Source organism: Tenebrio molitor, chromosome 3 (assembly GCF_963966145.1).
Source record: "Tenebrio molitor chromosome 3, icTenMoli1.1, whole genome shotgun sequence".
NCBI lineage: Eukaryota > Metazoa > Arthropoda > Insecta > Coleoptera > Tenebrionidae > Tenebrio > Tenebrio molitor.
In genome coordinates this window covers 25186917-25212780 of record NC_091048.1, presented here as the reverse complement: position 1 = coordinate 25212780, position 25864 = coordinate 25186917, and the positions used below count along the sequence as shown (strand labels likewise).

General features: G+C 36.1%; 5 protein-coding genes across 5 annotated transcripts; 2 read left to right on the top strand and 3 right to left on the bottom strand.

Moving 5' to 3' along the window:
- The first annotated feature begins 987 nt into the window (after window positions 1-987).
- Window positions 988-5593, top strand: LOC138126601 (cytochrome P450 6j1-like). The gene is made up of 8 exons (XM_069042396.1): window positions 988-1098; window positions 1148-1997; window positions 2046-2258; window positions 2307-2558; window positions 2610-2767; window positions 4152-5001; window positions 5050-5262; window positions 5316-5593. The coding sequence occupies exons 2-8, from the start codon at window positions 1148-1150 to the stop codon at window positions 5576-5578; spliced, it is 2799 nt and encodes a 932-aa protein (XP_068898497.1). The 5' UTR covers window positions 988-1098; the 3' UTR covers window positions 5579-5593.
- A 970-nt stretch (window positions 5594-6563) lies between these two features.
- LOC138126197 (cytochrome P450 6k1-like) lies at window positions 6564-8469 on the bottom strand. The gene is made up of 5 exons (XM_069041918.1): window positions 8320-8469; window positions 7415-8264; window positions 7154-7366; window positions 6843-7094; window positions 6564-6791 (listed from the first exon to the last, which is right to left on the bottom strand). The coding sequence occupies exons 2-5, from the start codon at window positions 8262-8264 to the stop codon at window positions 6625-6627; spliced, it is 1482 nt and encodes a 493-aa protein (XP_068898019.1). The 5' UTR covers window positions 8320-8469; the 3' UTR covers window positions 6564-6624.
- A 4016-nt stretch (window positions 8470-12485) lies between these two features.
- LOC138126600 (uncharacterized) lies at window positions 12486-19808 on the top strand. The gene is made up of 8 exons (XM_069042395.1): window positions 12486-13448; window positions 13497-13709; window positions 13757-14008; window positions 14060-14229; window positions 18096-18945; window positions 18994-19206; window positions 19255-19506; window positions 19558-19808. The coding sequence occupies exons 1-8, from the start codon at window positions 12599-12601 to the stop codon at window positions 19722-19724; spliced, it is 2967 nt and encodes a 988-aa protein (XP_068898496.1). The 5' UTR covers window positions 12486-12598; the 3' UTR covers window positions 19725-19808.
- Window positions 19809-20487: 679 nt separating this feature from the next.
- LOC138126479 (uncharacterized) lies at window positions 20488-22510 on the bottom strand. Its single transcript, XM_069042235.1, has one exon. It carries the CDS (start codon window positions 22498-22500, stop codon window positions 20566-20568), a length of 1935 nt encoding a protein of 644 aa, XP_068898336.1. The 5' UTR covers window positions 22501-22510; the 3' UTR covers window positions 20488-20565.
- Window positions 22511-23207: 697 nt separating this feature from the next.
- On the bottom strand, window positions 23208-24218 carry LOC138127237 (uncharacterized). The gene has a single exon (XM_069043151.1). The coding sequence runs from the start codon at window positions 24084-24086 to the stop codon at window positions 23229-23231; it is 858 nt and encodes a 285-aa protein (XP_068899252.1). The 5' UTR covers window positions 24087-24218; the 3' UTR covers window positions 23208-23228.
- Window positions 24219-25864: the final 1646 nt, after the last annotated feature.

Here is a 25864-nt window from a genome sequence, read left to right as displayed (position 1 = left end):
ATTTCGGGGAAAAGGAATTTCAATTTACTTTTTTTGTTATAATTTTCAGATTGTAGTGCAGGTATAATAAAAAATAGCGTATGATACAGATTCAGAAAAAAAACCTTACCAGACTGAGCCTAAAAAAACTACATGTGCCCATTAAAAAAAAAAAGTTGACTATCGTTAGCTATTGAAGATAACACCAAAAAAATATATTTTTTCTATAATTGATTCAAAAAATTGAAATTCACGCATAGTTATCTGTGCCTGAAGTGGGTCATTTTCTGACGTGTATTTTTTTTGCATTGTTAGTAAGATCGAAACCATAGAAACCATACAAAACAGTGTGTGAAATGCAATTTCACGCATACGACTATTTCTGTTTTTCATTTCACGCACTGTTTTTTATTAGTTACCTAGCAACATGGTCACTGCATTGAAACTTCAGAGTTCCTTCAAAAATTTGAATTTTTCATTTCAATTTTTTGAATCAATTATAGAAAAAATATTGTTTATACAATTTCGTGCGCAAAGATGTTTTTGTGCATTCAAAGGCTTATACTGCCTCGACCTTCGTCTCGGCGTAAAAGACCTTTTCATGCACAAAAAACACTCTCTTCGCGCACTTAATATAAAAATAACTATTATGGCTGTTTTGTAGCGCATGTTCATTGAAATCGAGTAATAAATAAAAAAGTTATGGGTTGAGGCGTTTTTTATCAAACAGCCTGTATACTATTGTATCTACAATGTATAACGGAATTAACAAATTCTTACATAACATTTTAGGTAAAAAAAATGCAAAATTTGGACATACATACTAAAGACAAAAAAAAAAAAAATAAAGACTACTAGTTACTAAAGAAAGTAGAAAAACAATAGTTTTGAAAGTTAATTATTTAATTAATTAATTTTGAAAACTTAAAAAAGTGCTTGAAATTAGGATTACTTAGTTTAAAAAACAATTCTATTTTTACGGATTTGACGTTTGTACTTGATAGAGGTTATCGCATGTAAAATTAATGCAAAATGTATAACTGAACTTTTATGATTACATACTCGTATTTTGTAATCGCATGGTGAAAGACGTCGAGTGTTACGAAAATTTAAATAAAAGTTAGTTTCAATACAAAGGTTTTGTTAGATTTAATCCAATTAATTTCAGATGATCTTCGTTTATTTGTTGTGTTTTCTCTTGCTGATATATTACTTCTTCATAAAAAGTAACAACTGTTGGGCATCTAAAGGCATCCCGTACGAGAAACCATTTCTATTCTTTGGAAGCTTCTACAACGTGGCATTACGGAAGCAACACTTCTCGGAGAGAATTCGTGAAATCTACGAAAAATACAAAACTCCATATGTAGGAATTCACATTTTCAATCAACCATCACTGATGGTGCGAAGCCCAGAACTGTTGAAAAAGGTTTTGGTAAAAGACTTCGACAAGTTCATCAACCGCCCCATCGCTTCCAACGAAGACGTAGACCCAATCGCTTTCCACACCCTCTTCAGTGCCAGAGACGCAACATGGAGAAATCTGCGATCAAAAATCTCCCCTGTTTTTACTTCGGGAAAAATGAAACTGATGTTGCCTTTGATGAAGGAATGCGCAAAGGAATTAAAATCTCATTTGAGTGAACGGAATGGACAAACAATCGAGGTCAAAAACGTGTTCAAGAGGTTTACAGTGGATATAATTTCGTCTTGTGCTTTCGGAATCAATGCAGGTTGTCTCAAAGATGATAATTCGGAAATCATGAAAATGGCTACACGCCTGGTGGATCTAAAATCGTTCGTCAGAAACGTTTCGATTTTCAGTTTCTTTTTCTTGCCGAAACTCGTCAACATCTTCAGGTTGACGTTCACAGACAAAACTGCTACAAAATATTTGCTCGACGTTTTTGACAAAACTATAAAAGAGAGGGAGAAGTTAAATATTGTGAGAAATGATTTGATTGACTTGCTCCACAATTTAAAGAAGAACGAAGCGTTTGCTGACAAGTATAAATTTGGTTTGTCTAAACCTACAGTTATTGCAGTTGTTTAATTGGTGGTTGTAGATGATGTAAAAATGGCCGCACAAGCTGTGGTATTTTTTTCGGCTGGCAACGACACTACTTCCATAACACTGACTTTTGCTCTGTACGAGCTTGCTCTTAACCAAGACATGCAAGATCGCTTGAGACAAGAACTGAAAGAAAACTGTGACGAAAATGGAGATTTCACATACGAAGTTCTCCAGAAGATGAAGTACCTGGACATGGTTTTGAAAGGTTGAAGCATTCGACTTGTGGTGAAACGACTAAAAATTGTATTTTCAGAAACTCATAGAAAATATCCTTTGACAACATTTTTGATTAGAGAGGCTTTTGACAATTACACTTTTGAAGAAACTGGATTGACACTAGAAAAAGGTACTTCTATTTTTGTCCCTCTAGCTGGACTTCATTACGATCCGGAGTATTATCCGAATCCGGAGAAATATGATCCGGAAAGGTTCAGTGACGAAAACAAAGCAAACATAGTACCTTATACTTTTATGCCTTTTGGGGAAGGTCCGAGAATCTGCATTGGTACGAAGTGAGCAAATTAAGTAGAATTCAACTAATCTGAATGATTTTTAGGTGAGAGGTTTGCACATTTAGTTAGTAAATTGGCTCTTGCCCACGTTATTAAGGACTTTGCGTTTGAAGTTAGTGATTCTACTTCAGTGCCACTACAGCTGGATGAAAGTACTTTATTTTTGCAAAATAAAGGAGGTTTGATGTTGAAAGTTGTAAAAGCGGACTGATAATAAATGTCATTTATCAATAAAACATCTGGATGTAATCATTTATTTCTACCTGTTATTATGTTGTTAATGTCATATTTGAATAGCTGCAAGGCTAGACACACTTCAAATTTGTTATTCAAGTTTTATAAGACACCATTTTCTGGCACACGTTCTTTAGAGCACGACGAGCGCAGCGAGGAGTGCTTCAAAACAAACAAGTGGGACAAAATAGCTAATATAATATTTTTTCTATTTTGCCCCTATTTTAAATTTAATAGTTTTGATTTTGAGGAATGTTTAGTATCTTTTGCCTATATTTAATCTGTTGCATTTATAAGTTTATAATGCATATGTGTATAATATGTTATGTAATTATTTTTCTTTTTTATTTGTTGGAAATAGAAACTATAATTAATATTTTATTAAAAACTAGTATTTTGCAGATAAACATACATATATGTTTATTTTCTTTTACTATTTTATTACTTGCAATCTGCGTTTCCATGATAATTGAGTGATTAATTATTTTATGACTTAGCACTTTAACAAGTCCAATGATCTAGCAACCTTTTACAAACAACAACATCACCAACAGCTGGAGATTACTGTAATTGCGCAATTCCAAATAAATAAATACTAACATCTCAATCTCACTGAATCCAAAGCAGCTCGCTGGTAAAAGTATCTTAGTTAACAATAATTACAAAATACGACTGTAATCGCTGTAAAACTGTAATCACTAACCAGTGATAAAGTAAAAGTGATGAATGACGAGGCAGACGAGTAAATTCATTGACTGTGTATTTTTTTATTTGCAATGTCATCTTGCCATGATAATATTATAACATCTATAAGTGGTTACGTATAGATAAAGGGTCATCGCAGTTGGCGTTGAAAACCCACACAAATTTTGGATGGGCCGCAGCTTCGCAACGTTAGACATACTAGTATACAGATTTCCACTACCGCTAGAAGTGGCACCTGTCGGCGATACTAGTCTCACTCATGTTATGAGGCTTGCGGCACATTCAACTACGTCGCCAACGCCTACTGCGATGGGACAATAATTTATAATGACCCTGTATAATAATATAATCATTCGACACAGTGTGACAACAATCTTAATGTACGCTCAGCTGTACTTATCTCGGTAATGACTCTTTAATTCAATGCATCTTCAAAACGTAGACGTGTTCACAGATATTTGATAGAATCACGGACTTGGTAGGGATTATCTAATATAATCATATAAATAATTCTACTCTTTTAACATATCTTCTAGTCACACGAAGAAAGTGGTTAAGTGTTCTGACAGTTAAAAGAAAATAGTTAAGGTAGTTCAACGCTTCAAAGCGAACGTTTTGTTACATATTTTTAATTCAATTAATTTCAGATGATCCTCATTTATTCGTCGTGTTTGTTATTGCTGATTTATTACTTTTTCGTGAAAAGTAACAATTATTGGGTATCTAAAGGCATCCCGTACGAGAAGCCGTTTTTATTTTTTGGAAGTTTCCTCAAAGTGGCATTAAGGAAGCAACACTTCATGGACAGAGTTCGTGAAATCTACAGAAAATACAAGACTCCATATGTAGGAATCTACATTTTCAATCAACCACAACTGATGGTGCGAAGTCCAGAGCTGTTGAAAAAGGTTTTGGTAAAAGACTTCGACAAGTTCGTCAATCGACCCATCGCTTCCCACGAACACATAGACCCTATCGCTTTCAACAGCCTCTTCAGTGCCAGAGACACAACTTGGAGAAATCTGCCACCAAAAATCTCCCCCGTTTTTTCTTCTGGAAAAATGAAAATGATGTTGCCTCTGATGAAGAACTGTTCAAACGATTTAAAATCTTACTTTAACGAACATGATGGACAAACAATAGACGCCAAAGACGTGTTCAAGAAATTTACAGTGGATATAATTTCGTCGTGCGCTTTCGGAATCAATTCAGGTTGTCTCAAAGATGATAATTCAGAAATCATGGAAATGGCCACACTCCTGTTGGATCCACAATCGTTCGTCAGAAATATTTCGATTTTCAGTTTGTTTTTCTTCCCGAAACTCGTCCACATATTCAAACTGACCTTCACCGACCCAACGGCTACAAAATATCTGCTTGGCGTTTTTGATCGAACTATGAAAGAGAGGAAGAGGCTTAATATTGTGAGAAATGATTTGATCGACTTGCTCCACAATTTGAAGAAGAACGAAACGTTTACTGACAATTATAAATTTGGTTCGTGTAAATTTACAGTTGTTGCAGTTGTTTAATTGGTGGTTGCAGATGACGTCAAGATGGGTGCACAAGCTGTTACATTCTTTTCAGCTGGAAACGACACAACCGCCGCGACACTTGGTTTTGCTCTGTACGAGCTTGCTCTCAACCAAGAAGTTCAGGATCGCTTGAGACAAGAATTAAGAGAAAACTGTGACGAAAATGGAGATTTCACGTATGAAGTTCTCCAGAAGATGAAGTATCTGGATATGGTTTTGAAAGGTTGAAGTACATATTCGACTCGTGGGAAAATGTCTAAAAGTTGTATTTTTTAGAAACTCTCAGAAAATATCCTTTCGTACCATTTTTGACCAGAGAGACGTTTGACAATTACACTTTTGAAGAAAGTGGACTTACACTAGAGAAAGGCACTTCTGTTTTTATTCCTGTTGTTGGACTCCATTACGATCCGGAATATTATCCGAATCCGGAAAGATTCGATCCGGAACGATTCAATGACGAAAACAAGGCAAACATAATACCTTATACTTATATGCCTTTTGGAGACGGCCCCAGAGTCTGCATTGGTAAGAAGTGAACATGTTCAGTAAAATTAAACTATTTGCAATCATTTTTAGGCGAGAGATTTGCTAATTTAGTTAGTAAATTGGCTCTCTCCTACATTATTAAAGACTTTGTGTTTGAAAGAACCAGTGCGACTCCAGTGCCATTAGTGATGGAGCCAAGCACGTTGTCCTTGCAAAACAAGCAAGGTTTAATGCTAAAAGTCATAAAAGCAGAATAATTCTATTGTACGAGTATGTCATATTTTATGAGTCCAATTATTAAAGCATTAAAGTTTCTTATTTATTTATTAACTTGGTAGGGATTATCTGATATAATAATAATATAAATAATTCTACTCTTTTAACATATCTTCTGGTCTCACAGTGAAAGTGGTTGAATATTTTGACAATTAAAAAAAATAGTTAAGGTAGTTCAGCCCTTCAATTTTATAAATAAAATATTTGAAACATTAAAGTTTATGATTTATTTCGATTCGGCACATTCGCGCAAATGAAGCACTCGCTCCTACGTCGCTCGTGTCTCAACTAATGCGCGAAAAATACCTTCTCGCACTCGGTTCATAAATTGCTATTACCGTGAGATCATTTGAATTTATAATTAGAGGAGGCTGTGACCGCTGACACCTTGATTTGAATTGTCAAAATGACGCTTTAAAATCCAATACAAAATATGAAACGGCGAGTTAACAGATGGATGTGGGGGAATATATACAGAAGGAGGGAGCTTCAGAATGTAAGGAACCAAATGAGCAAAATGTAGAAGAAGTGAAGTTTATAGAAGGAAGACGAGGTGTAGTAAACAGAATAGAGATAATACCGCAAGTTAGTAAAGAAAGAGAAACACTCGGATGAGTGTAAATAAGGAATAAATAAGGAAGCGATTAAACCAAAGAAGAAAGAGACGAGTAAAAAGGAAAGTGATGGAAAAAGTGATGAAGAAATGCCGTGTTGCCAACAGAGCAGAGCAACAAGTAAAAATTTTATAAAAGCGCAACAGATTATTAAAGATTTTAATTCTTATAATTGTTTTATTGATGAAACATGACACTGATTATTTTCATTTAGCTTTTACAACTTTTAACATCAAAGCTTGCTTGTTTTGCAAGAAAAATGCGCTTGGCTGCATCTCTAATGGCACTGGAGTCGCATCGGTTCTTTCAAACACAAAGTCTTTAATAACGTAGGAGAGAGCCAATTTACTAACCAAATGTGCAAATCTCTCACCTAAAAATCACTCAGATTAGTTGAATTATACTTAATTTGCTCACTTCGTACCAATGCAGATTCTCGGACCTTCCCCAAAAGGCATAAAAGTATAAGGTACTCTATTTGCTTTGTTTTCGTCACTGAACCTTTCCGGATCATATTTCTCCGGATTCGGATAATACTCCGGATCGTAATGGAGTCCAGCAAGAGGGATAAAAATAGAAACACCTTTCTCTATTGTAAGCCCAGTTTCCTCAAAAGTGTAATTGTCAAACGTCTCTCTAATTAAAAATGTTGTAAACGGATATTTTCTGTGAGTTTCTGAAAATGCAAATCGAATGTTTTCAACAACACATTAGTTAGTGGAGAAAAGTTTCAACCTTTCAAAACCATATCCAGATATTTCATCTTGTGGAGAGCTTCGTACGTGAAATCTCCATTTTCGTCACAATTCTCTCTTACTTCTTGTCTCAAGCGATCTTGAATTTCTTGGTTGAGCGCAAGCTCGTACAGAACAAAAGAAAGCATCGTGGCAGTAGTTTCATTTCCAGCCGAAAAGAACGTAATAGCTTGTGCTGCCATCTTGAGCTCATCTGTAACCACCAATTACACAAGTGTAACAACTCTAAACTTACACCAACCAAATTTGTACTTGTCAGCAAACGTTTCGTTCTTCTTCAAATTGCGGAGCAAGTCGATCAAATCATTCCTCACAATACTCATCCTCTTCCTCTCCTTTGTAGTTTTGTTATAAACGTCATGCAGGTATTTTGTTGCCGTTTTCTCCGTGAACGTCAACTTGAATAGATTGACGAGTTTCGGAAAGAAAAAAAAACTGAACATTGAAATGTTCCTGATCAACGATTTCTGATCCACCAAGCGCGTGGCTACTTCCATCATTTCAGAATTATCGTCTTTGAGGCAATAGGAATTGATCCCGAAAGCGCACGACGAAATTATGTCCACTGTGTACCTCTTGAACACGCTTTTGGCCTCGATTGTTTGTCCACTGCGTTCACTCAAATACGATTTTAATTCCTTTGCACATTCCTTCATCAGAGGCAACATTAGTTTTATTTTTCCCGAAGTAAAAACAGGGGACATTTTTGACCGCAGATCTTTCCAAGTTGAATCTTGTGCGCTGAAGAGGCTGTAGAATGAGATGGGGTCTACGTGTTCGTTGGAAGCGACAGGTCGGTTGATGAACTTGTCGAAGTCTTTTACCAAAATCTTTTTCAACAGTTCTGGACTTCGAACCATCAGTGCTGGTTTATTGAAAATGTATACTCCTACATATGGGGCTCTGTACTTTTCGTAGATTTCGCGGATTCTCTCCGAGAAAGCTTGCCTTCTCATTGCTACTTTATAGAAACTGCCAAAAATTGGAAACGACTTCTCGTGCGGTATTCCTTTGGTCTCCCAATAATTGGTACTTTTTATGAACACGTAATATATCAACAACAACAAGCACAACAAATAAATGAAGATCATCTAGAATTAATTTAATTAAATATTACAAAAATTTCACTTTGAAGGGTTGACATACCTTGACTTTTTTTTAATTAATTTTCAACAAGCATCTACACTATAGGTTAGGAAAGAACTGACTTCAATTTGATATTTTATTATCTTAATCTTCTCAAGGATATGATTACATAACATTCCATAACATTATTTGTGAACATTGAAATCAATATTTTCTGAATTGTCAAATTGTTTTAAATTACGTAATAGTTATTTATGTATTAAGGGCGTAAGAGGGCTTTTATGGCCTGAGGTGTGATTTTGAGCCCGAGTGATAACGAGGGCTAAAAACACCCTGAAGGCCATAAAAGCCAGTTCACGCCAGCAGTACATACACTATTTTATGCACGATTAAGACCTAAAACCCTAACATTTAACAAAAATTAATAAATAAATGTCTGCCCACACCACGGGATGTTTGCATCGCGTAGTGCTCCCGTCAAATTTTTAGTTTTGCGCGTAACCTTGGGAACAGTGAAAACACCCGTAGCCATTATGCCAATTAATGTTCGGTTATAAATTCATTAACGAAATGATAACGAGGATGAGAAAGCGGCAGAAATGAGTGTCCAGTATCGAGTAATCCCCATTCGGGATTAGGTAATTTAAGTTAAGGGGCAATTTTTTTCCTAATTTCATCAAAAATGTTTTTGACTTTTATTTGACATATCTTTATGGCCCACATAAAGTGATCCGTGGGCCATAAAGAGACCTTTATATCAAGAAAATTTGTGCATAATTGTCAAATTATAATACAGGGTGGTCCCGATATAACCTGCCAAAAAAATTCTGGGCCATTGGAAGGATCTAACAAGTCCAAAAAACCCCCCTTCGTTAGGTCCAAAATAATGGGGATAAATTAACCCCTATCCACACCCATTCGACGCTGCTGACCACAAAAATACGTACCTACTCAGGAATTAATTGTTGGTGTTTTTAAGGATGACAGTATCTAAGCAACATAGGTACCTGAATCGTTTATGACAAATCTCAAATCTGACAAACTAAATCAAATAAATGACATTTATTGAAAACGCTGTACACTGTGTGCGTTAATTCACCAGCTTATTTAGGTACAAAAGCTGATATTGTAGACTGAGATGAATGAGTAATAAATAAAGTGGTGTTCCTCAATGTGTAAATAAATGTAGAGGTAGTGTGTGCAAAACTGTGGAAGAACTGTGTAATAAGAGTATCGTCTTAATTGTGGTTAAATAGCCAAAATAATGTATTGAATAAATTTATTTACACTTTACATATTCGTACTTTTAACTCTAACTGAAAATATCTACTAAATAATGAAAGGTAGGTAAACTAGACTAGAAAAATTATTTTATAATAAATGTTCTGTGTGCCTTCCGTTGGCATTTAAGCACATTTGAGTACGCTGGTACCAATTTTCATAAACAGAATTCAGCATTTCTGGGTTTTTACGAATCTGTTACGCGTTTCTGGAGTTGGCCTTTTGTATTTATTTCAACTTCGTATACCAAATCTTTAGTGTGGTCCCAAAAATTAAAATCCAGAGGGGTTAAATGGAGGATCGGAGACGCCATCGTATTGGAATCAGTCAGAACCAACCTCACATAAATGCAGATGTACTATCGCGGCCATCCAAAAGTGAACGTTTTTTTTTTATAGTTTGATATTTACTTTAAATCATAGGCGTCCTGAAATGTCAATGTTTGACACTAGCGATAAAAAATTTATTGAAACTATTTTTTTTAAATGCCACATCTCTCTCCGATGCAGACAGCTAGGGCTATTGCAAAGCTAGAAGAAAATTGGTCGTTGGCTGCTGTGGCGAGAGAATTACATTGCAGTAAGACTTGCATCTTCAATATAAAGAGGGGTTGGCAAGAAAACAGGCTTGAGAGGTCAAAGCGAATAGGTGTTGGAAAGGTTTCTTTACTAAAGTTTACTTTCACTTTAATAATGTATTAATTACTTCTCAGTCTCATTTTTATTATTACAACTTTTTATTATTAAAATAGTAACGCCTGCTGCACGAACGCCAATGAATACAGCCTGATTTAGTCTAACGAAAAATACGGAAATCTTCGCAAGCTATCGTTCACTTTTGGATGGCCGCGATTGTACCTCCACAAAAGTACAACGAGACGGAAGGACTCCTTCAGGAAAACGGTCGCCGTATGGTCGCCTTGCCGGTCTTGAATTACCACGTGTTTCGCCATAGAGTAAATGCAAATCAGCGTATTCTTGTTTTGTGAATTTCATAACTTTTTGAAGGATTCGCAAATTTAAAATTAAACTTGACAAATGTCATAGATGTTGCAGGTACCGTTGCTAAAGAAATTGCAGCCAAGTAACCAGAATTACCTTTTTAAAATCGATTAACTCATTAGCGTACAGCAAATTTTGACCAAATTTTCAATTATTTTTATCTCGAAAACGAAAAGACTTTTAGTAGAAACTTTTTTTGTGTATGAGTTCTACTCATCGTCACCTATTACTGGATTTCTTCTGGCAGGTTATATCGGGACCACCCTGTATAATCGAGCATAAAATATTGTTTTCTATTTTTAGTATTGTTAATAAATTGGTTCAATTTTGAAAAAAAATTTAATCATGCATAACAACGTAGATTACAACGTTGACAGATAATTATAGTGTTTCTTAGTTATATTTTTAGCTCGTCAAGATGATTATCTATTATTATTGAACAGCTTTTACTTTGCTACGCAATCTTCGCAATTAACTGCAAACAGTGATAATGTAATTGTTTATTTTCATTTTAGCCGACTCACTGTTAGGGATTTTTATTTTGTCAAATTCTTTTAAAAAACATTACTTTCGACAATTTAATTTGAAAATATAAAGGCTTCTATGAATTGTTTATTTTTCAGATTTCTACAAGAAGTTAGGATTTTTGTGGAAAAGTATCTCCAGTTACTGCATTGTATATCGCGCTTTTCTCGATTTTTGTCCTTTGTTACTTTGTCCCATTTGCTAATTACATCATGTTAATTTTTCTTTCCAGTTTTTTTAAATTCTTTCTTCAGCGATATTTCTTCAATAATATCTTTAGCTCTATGTGGTACATATCAAAATCATCACTTAACAAAAGTAAATTTATTTAACCATCACTGTTGCTTTTTTTAAAATTTTAACCAATAATTTGCGTAAGCGATGACCGGTTTAATCAAAAACTGTGCAAATTCTTGACCTAAAAGCAATATTAAAAAAAATATATATACAGTCTGTCCCCATTGAATAAATGCATGTACCAACAGCAAAAGAGGCTCCAAGATGACTAAAATAAAATTTCCTGTAGCTCACATAACTGAGTTATAAAGTTTTCAATCTCACCAATCCTAGAAGCTCGTCCTCAAGCTCATGAAATTGTGAAAAAACGAAGAGTTTTTGGGAAAGCTATTGTGGGTTGCATCTTCAATTCCGCCGGACTCATTATCATTCGTGAAATGCCCTGTATATTAAGTACGTACCAACACAATTTCTTGGGGTTTCTTCAAATGATCAGTTGGCAACAATGTATCTACATCTACATCTACGTGTGGGATTCTAAAAATTATCGTTGATACTTTACCAATTATATCACGCCCATTTTAAACGGATTCGAATGTTAAATCTTCCATCTGAAGAGTCATTCCAGTTTCATAACCAAAAATGTCCTAAACTTCTTGGTGTAAAACCAACTCACAGAAAACAAAAGATAATTTTACAGTTGGACCATAAATGAAAAAATTTAAAAAAAATTAAACCGTACGTACTTTTACTATTTAATTTCAATTTGTGAAAACACATTTTATGCACGTAATAGTGAATTGACTAGAATGTAAAAATACTTATCACTGTAGAGTTGAACGTTATTTAGCAAAATAAAAACTGCTCAGTTGTAGCTACCTACGTAACAAGATCGTAGAATTTTAATCTAATTTATCTATGTTATGAAAGGCATGAATTAAATTAAATTAAATATTAAAAATGGAAAAAAATATCATATTTTTAATAATAACTGGTTAAAAAAGTGACAATTTTGGGTTGGTTTAAATGTATTAGAAAATACTGCAAGCCAGAATTGTTTACAAAACATGCGCCTTATCGATATTTGTAGCTTTAACATAATCATGCACTTGATAGGAAATATTGGATATAAAAATAGAATAAAACATCGAACTGAAATCAGTTCTGTCCTAACATATCTCGTGGTCGCATAGTGAAAGTGATTGAATATTTTAAAAATTAAAAAAAAAACATAATTAAGGTAGTGCAACGGTACAAAGTGAAATTTTTGTTGTGTCTAATTCAATTAATTTCAGATGTTCGTCATTTATTTATCGTGTTTGTTGTTGCTGATTTATTACTTTTTCGTGAAAAGTAACAACTATTGGGTGTCTAAAGGCATCCCGTACGAAAAACCGTTTCTATTCTTTGGAAATTTCTACAAAGTAGTATCCAGAAAGCAACACTTCTCGGAGAGAGTTCGTGAAATCTACAGAAAATACAAGACTCCATATGTAGGAATCTACGTTTTCAATCAACCAACATTGATGGTGCGAAGTCCAGAACTGTTGAAAAAGATTTTGGTAAAAGACTTTGACAAGTTCGTCAACCGACCCATCGCTACTAACGAAAAGGTAGACCCGATCGCTTTCCACACCCTCTTCAGTGCCAAAGACGCAACATGGAGGAATCTGCGGCCAAAAATCACACCCGTTTTCACTTCGGGAAAAATGAAACTGATGTTGCCTCTGATGAAGGAATGCTCAAAGGAATTAAAATCTTACTTGAATGAACATGATGGGCAAACAGTAGAGATCAGAAATGTTTTCAAGAAGTTTACAGTGGATGTAATTTCGTCGTGCGCTTTCGGAATCAATTCGAATTGTCTCAGGGATGATAATTCAGAAATCATGAAAATGGCCTCACGCCTGGTGGATCTACAATCGTTCGTCAGGAACATTTCAGTTTTCTGTTTCTTCTTCATGCCGAAGCTTGTCGATTTCTTCAGGTTGTCGTTCGCCGATAAAACGGCTACAAGATATTTGATCGATGTTTTTGACAAAGCCATGAAAGAGAGGAAGAAGCTAAATATTGTGAGAAATGATTTGATCGACTTGCTCCACAATCTGAAGAAGAACGAGACGTTAGCGGACAATTACAAATTCGGTTTGTCTAAATCTACAGTTATTGCAGTTGTTTAACTGGTGGTTGTAGATGATACCAAGATGGCAGCACAAGCTATTTCATTCTTTTCGGCTGGAAACGACACCACTGCCATGACACTTTCATTTCTTTTGTACGAACTTGCTCTTAACCAAGACGTCCAAGATCGGTTGAGACAAGAACTGAGAGAAAACTGTGACGAAAATGGAGACTTCACATATGAAGTTCTTCACAAGATGAAATATCTAGAAATGGTTTTGAAAGGTTACAACACTTCTTCAGTAATAGCAACGTCTAATGTGTTCTTGCAGAAAGTCACAGAAAATACCCTTTGACAACATTTTTAAATCGAGAGACAGCTGACAGTTACACTTTTGAAGAAACTGGACTTACACTAGAGAAAGGTACTTCTATTTTGGTCCCTCTTGCTGGACTCCATCACGATCCGGAATATTATCCGAATCCGGAAAGATTCGATCCGGAACGATTCAATGACAAAAACAAGGCAAACATAATACCTTATACTTTCCTGCCTTTTGGAGAAGGTCCCAGAGTCTGCGTTGGTAAGAAGTGAACATATTCAGTAGAATCTAACTAATTTAAAACAATTTTAGGTGAGAGATTTGCTCAGTTAGTTAGTAAATTATCTCTGGCTTACATTATTAAAGACTTTGTGTTTGAAAGAACTGATTCTACTCCAGTACCATTAGATTTGGAGCCAACTTCATTATTCTTGCAAAACAGAAGAGGTTTGATATTAAAAGTTGTAAAAGCAGAAACATACTAACACAATTTATATATTTTATAAATTTTAATTCAATTGTGAATTTTTATTTTTATTCAATTGTGAATTTTTATTTTAATTCAATTGTGAATTTTTATTTTTATTCAATTGTGAATTTATATTTTTATTCAATTAAAGGATTTAAAGTTAAATAATTGCATTTTTTACCTGTTGCCATGTGGAGCGAGGAGTTATCTAATTATTTACCTTTCAACAGTACCTGGAGAAAGAGCAGCAGGACGACTGTGAGGTTTTCGTGGGGGATCGTAGTATGTTTCTTTCTTGGCAAATCGCAAGTCGATAGTAATATGCATCCCTTACGGGAGAGATGGGCCACTTTTTAGAAAATGGACTGTAATAGTAGATTACATACCGAGGTGTTTCGTTCCTGTCGAGAGCTAAGATAGTTTACCAAGGCGTAGCCGAGGTGAACTAATGCTCGAAACAGGAATGACACAAATTCCCGAGGTTTTTATACTATTTTATTCGAAATCATTACATTTTTAGGAAATAAACAATGAATTTGATGCAGTTTCATTTCTACTGTTTTTCGACTGTCAGTAAGTACGCCACTGGAAAAACCTTATAATAGGGCGGAAAGTGGCCTATTACTGACCAAGAGAGGGAAGTAAAGATAAAAAGGATTGGTTAACTTTCCGCCCTCGTATAAGGTTAGGAATGTGCATATTACAATACGATTCCGAATAAAATTATTATACTTGAGAAAATTCAAAATATAAAATCTATTTAAAATAATACTGGGTCATTATAAATGATTGTCCCATCGTAGGTGACTGTGTGCTATGCTTTAGGTGCGCCGCTACGCCCACTAGTTTTTACAAACATTTATAATGACCCCGTACATAGTTTAAGCCTACTTATAAACGTAACAAAACATAAATCCATTCATTTGAACATACGTAAAAAAATTATATATTCTGACGTGTAAAAGTCCATCTCTCCTCCACTGTGTAGGTGAGATGGACCAATGACTTTTTTGTAACTTTTTAATGCGAGTGGCTATTTTTTTTCTGTATTAATTATTAATCTGGTCCGAGATAACGTTTCTTAACTAAATTATTTGATTTCATTCTACTCACTAGCGTTGATTTAGGTATACTAAATGCTTTGGTAGCTTCATTCACTTCCATCGCCCATTACTCACTGCATTTACTGCATTTTACAATTTTTTTGCAGTTCACTCCCCTCGTTTTGGCGCACTTGTCTTACTAATATAAAATGTAGAATATCTGCTATGAAAAACACATAAGAAACCCTTGGTCCATCTCTCCTCCGTAAAGGCGGTCCATCTGTCCTCGACGCAGAGAGGAGATGGATCACGTAATTACGATCCTGCTTGAATATAACCACATTTTTTAAGAAATCATAAAAAACAGGGTATTTTCCCAATTTTTGTTTTTTTGAAAAGACCTCAATGGGCTGTTTTTCAAACTCAACAAACTTTAACGATTAAAACTTGAAAATTGACTCATTTTTTAGGAAAATCTGAGTAAGAAAAAGGGGGTTAAAAATCAAGGTAAAAAGTCAAATAATACGTTGTTTTTGATGTTTTAGTTGAAATACGGGTTTTTGTTGAAAAATAGTGCATAGAAAATAGGAAAATGACTAAGAAAACTAGACATAAAAATCTGAGTTAAAAAGTTACACTTATTAGACTACTCTTATGGTATTTTGGCTAATGGGTGGTAAATGCGGATGCTGTTCTCTTTACGCACTTCTTTAGCAAGAAGGTAAAAGGCAATCAAGGCTTTTGAAAAAAGTTACGATAAGATACGAAATTGCCTATGTCCAAGTTACGAATTTTATTCCAGTTAAAATTTCCACATGACAACGTAGATTACGTTATATTTTTAGTTAAGTACCATTGAGCAGCTTTTATTTTGTTAAGTAATGTTCGTAGTTAACTGTAAACAATGACAAGTGTTTATTTTAATTTTAGTCAACTCACTATTAGGGATTTTGATTTGATACTTTTAAAGAAACATTGTTTTCGGCACTAATTATAAAATGTAAAAATGTTTCTTTAAGTTGTTTATTTTTGGGATTAATAAAAGAAATAGATTCTTGTAGAAAAGTATCTATAGTAACTTTGTTGTTGTTTATCGTGCTTTTCTCAATTTTGCCCTTTGTTATCTTCTCCTATTTGCTAATTAAGCCATTACTTTTTCTTTCCACAATTTGTTTTAGCCGTCCTGCGATATTTCTAACATTATCTTTAGCTACAAGTGGGAAAAAAATATCATTTGAACAAAATAAATATACAGGGTGTTTTCGAAGTTGAGGCGTTCCTTTTAACATGTGATAGTATGAGTTGTTCTAAAGAGTTTTAGCCAAAATCACCTTAGTAAAATGTGTACGGCAATGAATATACAATAAGTTAATTTTTTTGCAATTTTTGAAACCGGTCCTGCTCAAATTTGCGCTGATTTGTTAGAAATTAGAACTGACAAAAAAAAATCAAAAGAGCATGGACGTTAATCAAAAATACTGTCAGAGTTGTCATCTAATTAGTCGAAATGGCTTTATCATTACGAAAATAATGAGCTCACAGATGTTGCTAATGTATGGGCAATGTTATCACGTTATCAGAATGCAGCTGCGGTGTCCAGAGACTATGCAGAGCGATTTCCAGAAAGACACCATCCTGGGCCACGTCAATTATTAATCTAGTACAGCGGAGAAATAAACAGGACCGGACTCAAAATTTTAGAAAACAATAAAAATATACAATCAATTATCTCCGTGAATACAAACATTTTACAAAGAAGATTTAGGCTAAAATTCTTAAGAATAATGTATAGTACCTCGTGTTACAAGGAACGCCTCAACTTCGAAAACACCCTGTATACATATATTAACTACGTACCAACACAATGTTTTGGGCCAAATGACCATATGCCAACTTATACCGACAAGACCTAATTTATATTATGCCTTTTTTGTGTATGATGCTAAAAATTGTCGTTGGCACTTTAGCAATTCATATCACACCCCGATATTTTATATTTTGAATGGATTCCAATGCTAAGTCTTCTATCCGAAGAGTAATTCCAATTTTATGACTAAAGCTGTCCTAAACCTCTTGGTGACAAAACTAACATATAGAAAAGAAAGATAATTTGACTTACTGGTAGCACCATAATTATTAAAAGAAAAAAAAAATTAAATCGTAATTTTATCATTTAATGGTATATGTAGTTTGATCCCTTTTCAATTTGTGAAAACACATTTTATGCACGTAATAGTGAATTGACTAGAATGTAAAAATACTTATCACTGTAGAGTTGAACGTTATTTAGCAAAATAAAAACTGCTCAGTTGTAGCTGCCTACTTATCATGCTGAGGTAACAAGATAAATTATCAACATGATATTAGATGTGATACTTTGAACTAATCTCGTATAATTTTAATCTAGTTTATCTATGTTATGTAAGGCATGAATTAAATTCTTTTTTCAAAATATCCACTGTATGCAAAGTATCCACTGAGAATATTAAAAATGGAAAAAAATATCATATTTTGAATAATAACTGGTTAAAAAAAGTGACAATTTTGGGCTGGTTTAAATGTATTAGAAAATATTGCAAGCCAGAGTTGTTTACAAAACATACGCCTTATCGATATTTGTAGTTTTAACATAATCATGCACTTGATAGGAGATATTGCATATAAAAATAGAATAAAACATCGAACTGAAATCAGTTCTGTCCTAACACATCTCGTGGTCGCATAGTGAAAGTGATTGAATATTTTAAAAATTAAAAAAAAAAAACATAATTAAGGTTTAAGGTAGTGCAACGGTACAAAGTGAAATTTTTGTTGTGTTTAATTCAATTAATTTCAGATGTTCGTCATTTATTTATCGTGTTTGTTGTTGCTGATTTACTACTTTTTCGTGAAAAGTAACAACTATTGGGTGTCTAAAGGCATCCCGTACGACAAGCCGTTTCTATTTTTTGGAAGTTTCTACAACGTGGTATTACGAAAACAACACTTCTCGGAGAGAGTTCGTGAAATCTACAGAAAATACAAGACTCCATATGTAGGAATCTACGTTTTCAATCAACCAACACTGATGGTGCGAAGTCCAGAACTGTTGAAAAAGATTTTGGTCAAAGACTTCGACAAGTTCGTCAACCGACCAGTCGGTTCTAACGAAAAGATAGATCCGATCGCTTTCCACACCCTCTTCAGTGCCAAGGACGCGACATGGAGGAATCTGCGGACAAAAATCACACCTGTGTTTACTTCGGGAAAAATGAAACTGATGTTGCCTCTAATAAAAGAATGTTCAAATGAATTAAAATCTTGCTTGAGTGAACATGATGGGCAAATAGTGGAGATCAAAAACGTGTTCAAGAAGTTTACAGTGGATGTAATTTCGTCGTGCGCTTTCGGAATCAATTCCAACTGTCTCAAGGATGATAATTCAGAAATCATGAAAATGGCCGCACGCCTGCTGGATCAAAATTCGCTCGTTAGGAATATTTCAGTTTTCAGTTTCTTCTTCATGCCGAAGCTTATCACTATATTCAGGTTGACGTTCACCGATAAAACGGCCACAAATTATTTGATCGACGTTTTTGACAAAACTATAAAAGAGAGGAAGAAGCTAAATATTGTGAGAAATGATTTGATCGACTTGCTCTACAATCTGAAGAAGAACGAAACGTTTGCTGACAAGTACAAATTTGGTTTGTCTAAATCTACTGTTGTAGCAGTTGTTTAATTGATGGTTGCAGATGACATCAAGATGGCAGCGCAAGCTGTTACATTCTTTTCGGCTGGAAACGAAACTACTGCCATGACACTTTCATTTGTTCTGTACGAACTTGCTATTAACCCACACGTCCAAGATCGGTTGAGACAAGAACTGAGAGAAAACTGTGACGAAAATGGAGACTTCACATACGAAGTTCTTCATAAGATGAAATATCTGGACATGGTTTTGAAAGGTTAAAACTCTTTCTTCAATAGTAACAACGACTAATGTGTTTTTGTAGAAACTCACAGAAAATATCCTTTGACAACATTTTTAAATCGAGAGACAGCTGACAGTTACACTTTTGAAGAAACTGGACTTACACTAGAGAAAGGTACTTCTATTCTTATTCCTCTTGTTGGACTCCATTACGATCCGGAATATTATCCGAATCCAGAAAAATTCGATCCGGAACGATTCAGTGATGAAAATAAGGGAGACTTAATACCATATACTTTTATGCCTTTTGGAGAAGGTCCAAGAGTCTGCATCGGTAAGAAATGAACTTATTAATTAGAATTTAACTATCTTAAATCATTTTTAGGTGAGAGATTTGCTCAATTAGTTAGTAAATTGGCTCTCGCTTACGTTATTAAAGACTTTGTGATTGAAAGAACTGATTCTACTCCAGTACCACTAAACTTAGAGCCATCTTCATTATTCTTGCAAAGCAAAAAAGGTTTGATGTTAAAAGTTGTGAAAGCAGAATAATAATAATAAATGTGATATTTTATAAATGGGCATTCAATTGTGAAATTATATTTTTATTCAATTAAAAGCTTCTAAGTTAAATAATGTTTTTCATTTTTATACATTTTTTACCTATTACCATGTGGAGCGAGTAGTTATATTGTTAAGATGTCTAATTATTATTATTTTCACGACCATGCCAATTTCTAAAACGTATTTCAGCAAAAAAGTCTAAGAAAGAATTGGGTTGGGACAAAATTTTTATTACTAACGTAACCAAGGAATTTGACATTTTTTGGTAAGCGTTTTAACACCAGTGCCAGAAGACTGTTTCGACTTACAAGGCTCGACTGATTTGTAGGCAAAGAAAAAGAAGCAGTCTAAAATCTTCCTACATTATGAGCTATGGTATTTCTATTGCTAAACCCTACTGATTTAAGTGTGCAAGGAGCTTTATTTTTATCTATGAATCAACACCTTCATCACAATAATTTCCCTAAGAAAGAAATCAGAACTAATTATATTATATGAATTATTAACCTACTTAATGTCTTCATATAATGTTTTACTTAGAAGGTAACATGGTAAAATTCATAATTTTTTTCTTTTTTCCTCCGTAGACCTTTTTCTTTCGCTATCAGTAAAACTTCCGTCTATTTATTTAATTAAATATTTGAATAATTTTGGACCATGTTATATCTGACCCTCTAATTGTGTCATCTAGATACCTACCTTCATTTATTATATTATAACATTTGTAAAAGAAAAAAAATTCTAGTAGGTATTCATTATTTTTTATTAAATATCACTCATTACAAAGTTACAAAATTATTTTTAGTACGTCCGTCATTACAATAAAATTTTAAACTTTGTTTTCGCCGAGGTTCTCTTCATGACTAACATTTTCAGCACCTCTCATCTCTTGTATGCCCTCTTCGTTCTTCGCGCCCCATTCTGCGGGGGCCATCTTGACCTTGTCGTGCTCCCCCTCAACCATCTCATGCGACGCTGCTCTTGCTTCTGCAATTTTCTTCATCGTTTCCAACGTGTGTACTTCTTTTTCATTGTGAGTCGAGGGTACGTGAGTTGTAAGTTCGGCATCTACTGTTTCCTCAGCTGCACGATAAGTACCTGGAGGATTATAGGAAGGAGCAGCAGGGGGACTGTGAGGTTTTGGTGGAGGACCGTAGGATGGAGAAGGTGGTGGTGGGGGACCATAAGCTGGTTTAGCAGGTGGGGCACTGTAAGTTGGTGGTGGTGGTGGTGAATAAGCCGGGGCAGGAGCTGGTGCAGGAGCGTAAACAGGTTTGTACATTGGCTGTGGAGCCGGAGCACTGTAAGATGGAGCTGGGGCGCTGTAAGATGGTGCTGGGGCGTTGCTGTAAACTGGTTTCGGGGCTGGGGCGCTGTAAACTGGTTTCGGGGCTGGTGCGCTATAAACTGGAGCTGGGGCGCTGTAAGATGGAGCTGGAGCGCTGTAAGACGGTGCTGGGGCGCTGTAAGATGGTGCTGGGGCGCTGTAAGATGGTGCCGGAGCGCTGTAAGATGGTGGCGGGGCACTATAAGATGGTGCCGCACCGTTATAAGATGGAGCTGGAGAGCTGTAAACAGGCTTCGGGGCTGGAGCGCTGTACATTGGTTTAGGAACTGGTGCACTGTAAGATGGCGCAGGACCGCTGTAAACTGGCTTGTGGGATGGAGCGCTGTAAGATGGTGCTGGAGCGCTGTAAACTGGTTTGGGAGCTGGTGCACTGTAAGATGGAGCTGGGGCACTGTAAGATGGTGCCGGAGCGCTGTAAGATGGTGCTGGGGCGCTGTAAACCGGTTTGGGGGCTGGTGCGCTGTAGGCCGGTCTATACATCGGAGCTGGATAGGCGGGGGCGCCGTATGCGGGAGCCGGAGCTTTATAAGAGTAAGATGGAGCTTGTACCTTGTAAACTGGGGCTTTGTATGACGGTGCCGGACCTGGACCATAACTGGGGTACCTGTTGTATGATCGTCCAGACGCTGATCTGTACCCGGCGGCGTAAGAGCTTCCATATCCACCTCCAGCTCCGTAACCACCACCTCCGTAGCCGCCACCTCCGTGGCTGGGCATAGTGGCGGCGTATCCAGCTAAAGAGGGTTGACAGGTGATGACCAATCCGTTGTGTCCCTTCTTCGCCTTGTGCTTAGGCCCTGGTTGGATGTAAGTCATAGGAAGTCCATATTCTTGCCCCGCTGCCCTAGCCATATGTTCCAATGTTTCTTCAGAATGTTCTTCTTCTTCTATATCTTCGGCTTCGGCCACTTCTGCGCCCCCATCTTCGGAACGGTAAGAGACTGAGCTGTATGAGGATGGTGAATGGACGGCATAAGGCTTGGATGAAGCGTACGCCGGGGCTGACGTAGGTTTGGCGGGGGCGGAATAAGTTTTTGCGGGGGCCTCGTAAGCGGCGGCGGCGGGCTTGTTGGTAGCGGGAGCGCCCGATTTGACCTCTTCGTAAGTGGGTGCGGGATAGTAGCTCTGGGTGGCGGGAGCGGCTGCTGGGGCGTACGATTTGGATTCGGCTGGTTCGCAGATTTGGAAGGGCCGCTGGTATGGACCGCTGGGTCTGATCTCTACGCAGAGGGTAGTGGTGGCCGACTTCTTCTTGCGGATGGCGTCGATGTTGTCTTCGGGTGACGGCGCCGCTGCTGGGTCGATTGCTTCGGAGGCTGAGTCCGTAGAGTTTTTCGAGAGGTCTTCTATCTTCGATTGGGCGAAGGCCACGAAGGCACAGAGCACTAACACTTGGAGGACACCAGACACTTGCATTGCAAAAGGATTGATTGTCACTGTGAAACTTGCCAACATTCGTCGGTATTTATAGCGGCAAAAGGAGCAACCGTCAGCAGTTTTGCCTGGAATTGGTCAAAGTTCTCGTTTTCACAAGATTTTTTGACTTTTGTAATCGACCGCAAAGGCAACCACCACCAGATGTGATGCTCAACGCCGAAAAGCCTCTTTGAAGCCTCTCAAAAGCACTTTTATTAATAACAGTGAAGGACTTTGGCCTTCTTTGTGATTTCTTGAAACCAGGTGCACATTACGTATTCATAAATTCTTGTAAGACAAATAATTTCATATTTATTGCTTTTATGATCCTTAAAGAATTATCAGAACAAATGCTTCAGTTTATTACAAAATTTCTATTAAAAAACATTTCTTCAGCAATTATTTTCCTCTTTGGTCGAGGTTATTGCACCAATATGACATACTTAACAGTGCAATACACCCGCTGGTGGCAAAATTCGCTTCGATATTTTATTTTTACCTCAAACCAAACTCTCCAAGAATTGCCTTTCAACACTTACCATTTTTTTTTGGAAAATCAGGGAATACGGAAAAATGAAGAAAAAATCAATTACGTATTCATGTGGCCAATTAACTGACTCACTCTGTATACAAGTCTTGTTTCATTGCCACAGTTAGCATTTCTTCAGACAATTACTTAATAAATGACATCTAAGCTCTTTTGCAATAAATAATTTATTAAGAATAGTTTACACTAAAGCGACATTCGTGGCTTGTCTTACAACACTCTCAACAGCAGAATCCTTTTCCGGTTGAGATTTAGTTGCACCATCAACAGTACCAAGTGTTGACAAATCCACCTGACCCACTTCCTTCTTCTGGTCCTCTGAAGCCTGCCTTTTCTCTTGGTCAACTCTCGCATTTTCCTTCTTCACCTGCTTGATGTCGATTTGCTTGAACATTGCAAGAGCGGGGTTGACTGTGGAGGGTGGTTCTGGTCGAGTGGTGATCCTCTCGATGATTACCTCCTTCGTCTGGGAGAGCGGCTCGTTCAGAAATTTCTCCTGAATTTCCACATTTTCCATATCGTGAGTTTCTTCAGTCAATTCGGACCGCTCCATGCTCAACATGTCAACAATTGGTGGGGCATCTTCATGTTTAACGTAGACATCTGGAAGAGCTTTCACGCTCTTCGATGCGGGGCTTTCGCCCACTTTCCACAGCTTGTCGTAATCTATCTTGATTTCTTCCTCTTCTTCATGGGAGTGGGACTCGAGATCCGACGAGTGAAACTCCATGATGTTGGCTGGGGTCATGTTCGGGAAATACGACGCAGGGAGTTTCACAGTGGGTGAGGTTGTGTGGTAGGTGTTGTAGTACGGAGGTTCTTTCCTCAAACGGTTGTCTATCAAAACCACCTGTCTGGCTTGAGGGACCACGTTCATCCGACTTTGTACAAAATTTGGCACCACTTTAAACGCGGGGTTGTCGTAGTAGTCACAGTTGTCTGGTTTGACCAGCACCAGTTGCCTGTTCGTGTTGTAAGAAAAAATCTGGTGTGGACACACCATTACGATTAAAATTGTGACACCAGATATGCACAACATGTCTGCGCATTTATGTCCAAAGATGATTTGTTGCGATTTTATATGGGATTTCGAGGCTGTGTCCTTTGAGATGAGTACAAATATTTTTTGTTTTGCCGACGCATTCCATGGTCGTACCAGTGTGAAGCTAGCTTAAGTAACAAACAATTTTCATTTGTTGCGTATGCTAAATATTTCTGTAGGAAAGTTGCAATGTTGCACTTGTGTCAATGACATTGCTCCATTATGTGGGTCACTATTTGAAAAACATTAAACATGTGATACAGAGTGAATCTAAAAATTGATACAAGGCACTGTTACGATCATCAACTTGTTTGATAACAAAGATTAAGCTTCTGTTACTGTTAAATGTACAAAAAATATCCGAATGACTGTTCCCTCGCAATAAAAAATGGGAGAAAATAGTATTTTTTCCAGGTCCTCTTAACACAAATTTTGATAAAGATTAATTTTGAGGTTTTATTTTTACGTTTGTTAGAATATTTTACGCAAAAACATGTGAAAATTACACATTTCTGCAAAACCAAGACGTTTAAATTTGAAATGGATGTCAGCTGTCAAGCATGACAATAAAATAAACAGAGATATAATCATATCAAAAATAAATTACTCCCTAGGATTTAGGGATATTCGTTACTAGGTTGCCATAAATTTGGTTAGGTTGGAGTTAATCTCTCAATTCATAGTAACCAACCTTAGGTAATTTATTTTTGACACAATTATAGGTACAATTCAGTGTCCTGCCAATTTCAAGTAAAATTTTTTATTGCCAACACAAACAGCAATTGTTGCTCACGTGGGCTCACGTGAGCAACAATCACGTGGTATATTGTTACACGAGTTGAACAAGACAGTCTATTGTCTGTTTCTAGACGTTTGGCATAAATCACAATGTCAAAAAACCCAAATTGTACGATGTAAAAAAAGTGTACGATTTTTTATTGTCCATAACTGTAACATGCTATTTTTTTCTATTTCCCTTCATTATTATTTTTTTTTTTAATTAAAAATAAAATAAATATCTACAGTGACTTTTATTTTACTTAATGGCATAGGATTGTTATTCATGAAGCAATAACATTTCACTAAAAATTTTATTTCAAATTGCCTCCCAAATGTTGTTACAATAGTAATCTACTCTCGTGTCAAAAATAAATTACTCTCTGGAATTCGAACTTTTAGGGAAATAACGTTTTTCATGTTGTGTGTAATTAGAATTTTCAAAAGTAATTTTGAATGGTTAAGGTTGGTTACTATGAATTGAGAGATTAAGTCCAAGTAAATATGCCGCCAGAAACCAAAATTGATTGTGAAACGAAAAAACATCCATCACTAGCGAGAAATAGAGCCATATGCAACTGTTACAAAAAATTCGCTGCCTTACGGTTACGATATCTTTTGTTTGTCACCAGAAACCACATACCTCCAACCTAACCAAATTTATGGCAACCTACTAACGAATATCCCTAAATCATAGGGAGTAATTTATTTTTGAAAAGATTATACCCCCTTAATAGTTTATTTTGATTCTATAGCATGGATTCGAATTCATTTTTGACATCATATTTGATACAGACACTACTGACAGTAATTTTACTACCAATACCAACCCCATATTCAATAACCACTAGAAGGATGATACAAAATTGAATTTTTTCTATTTCGGTGTCACAGTGAGCATTTTGTTACACCGAATTTCAGTGTTAAATGTGATGTCATTTGCTGGTTTTGCACCTTAATCCATGTTGTAGGATCAAAATAAACTATTAAGGGGGGTA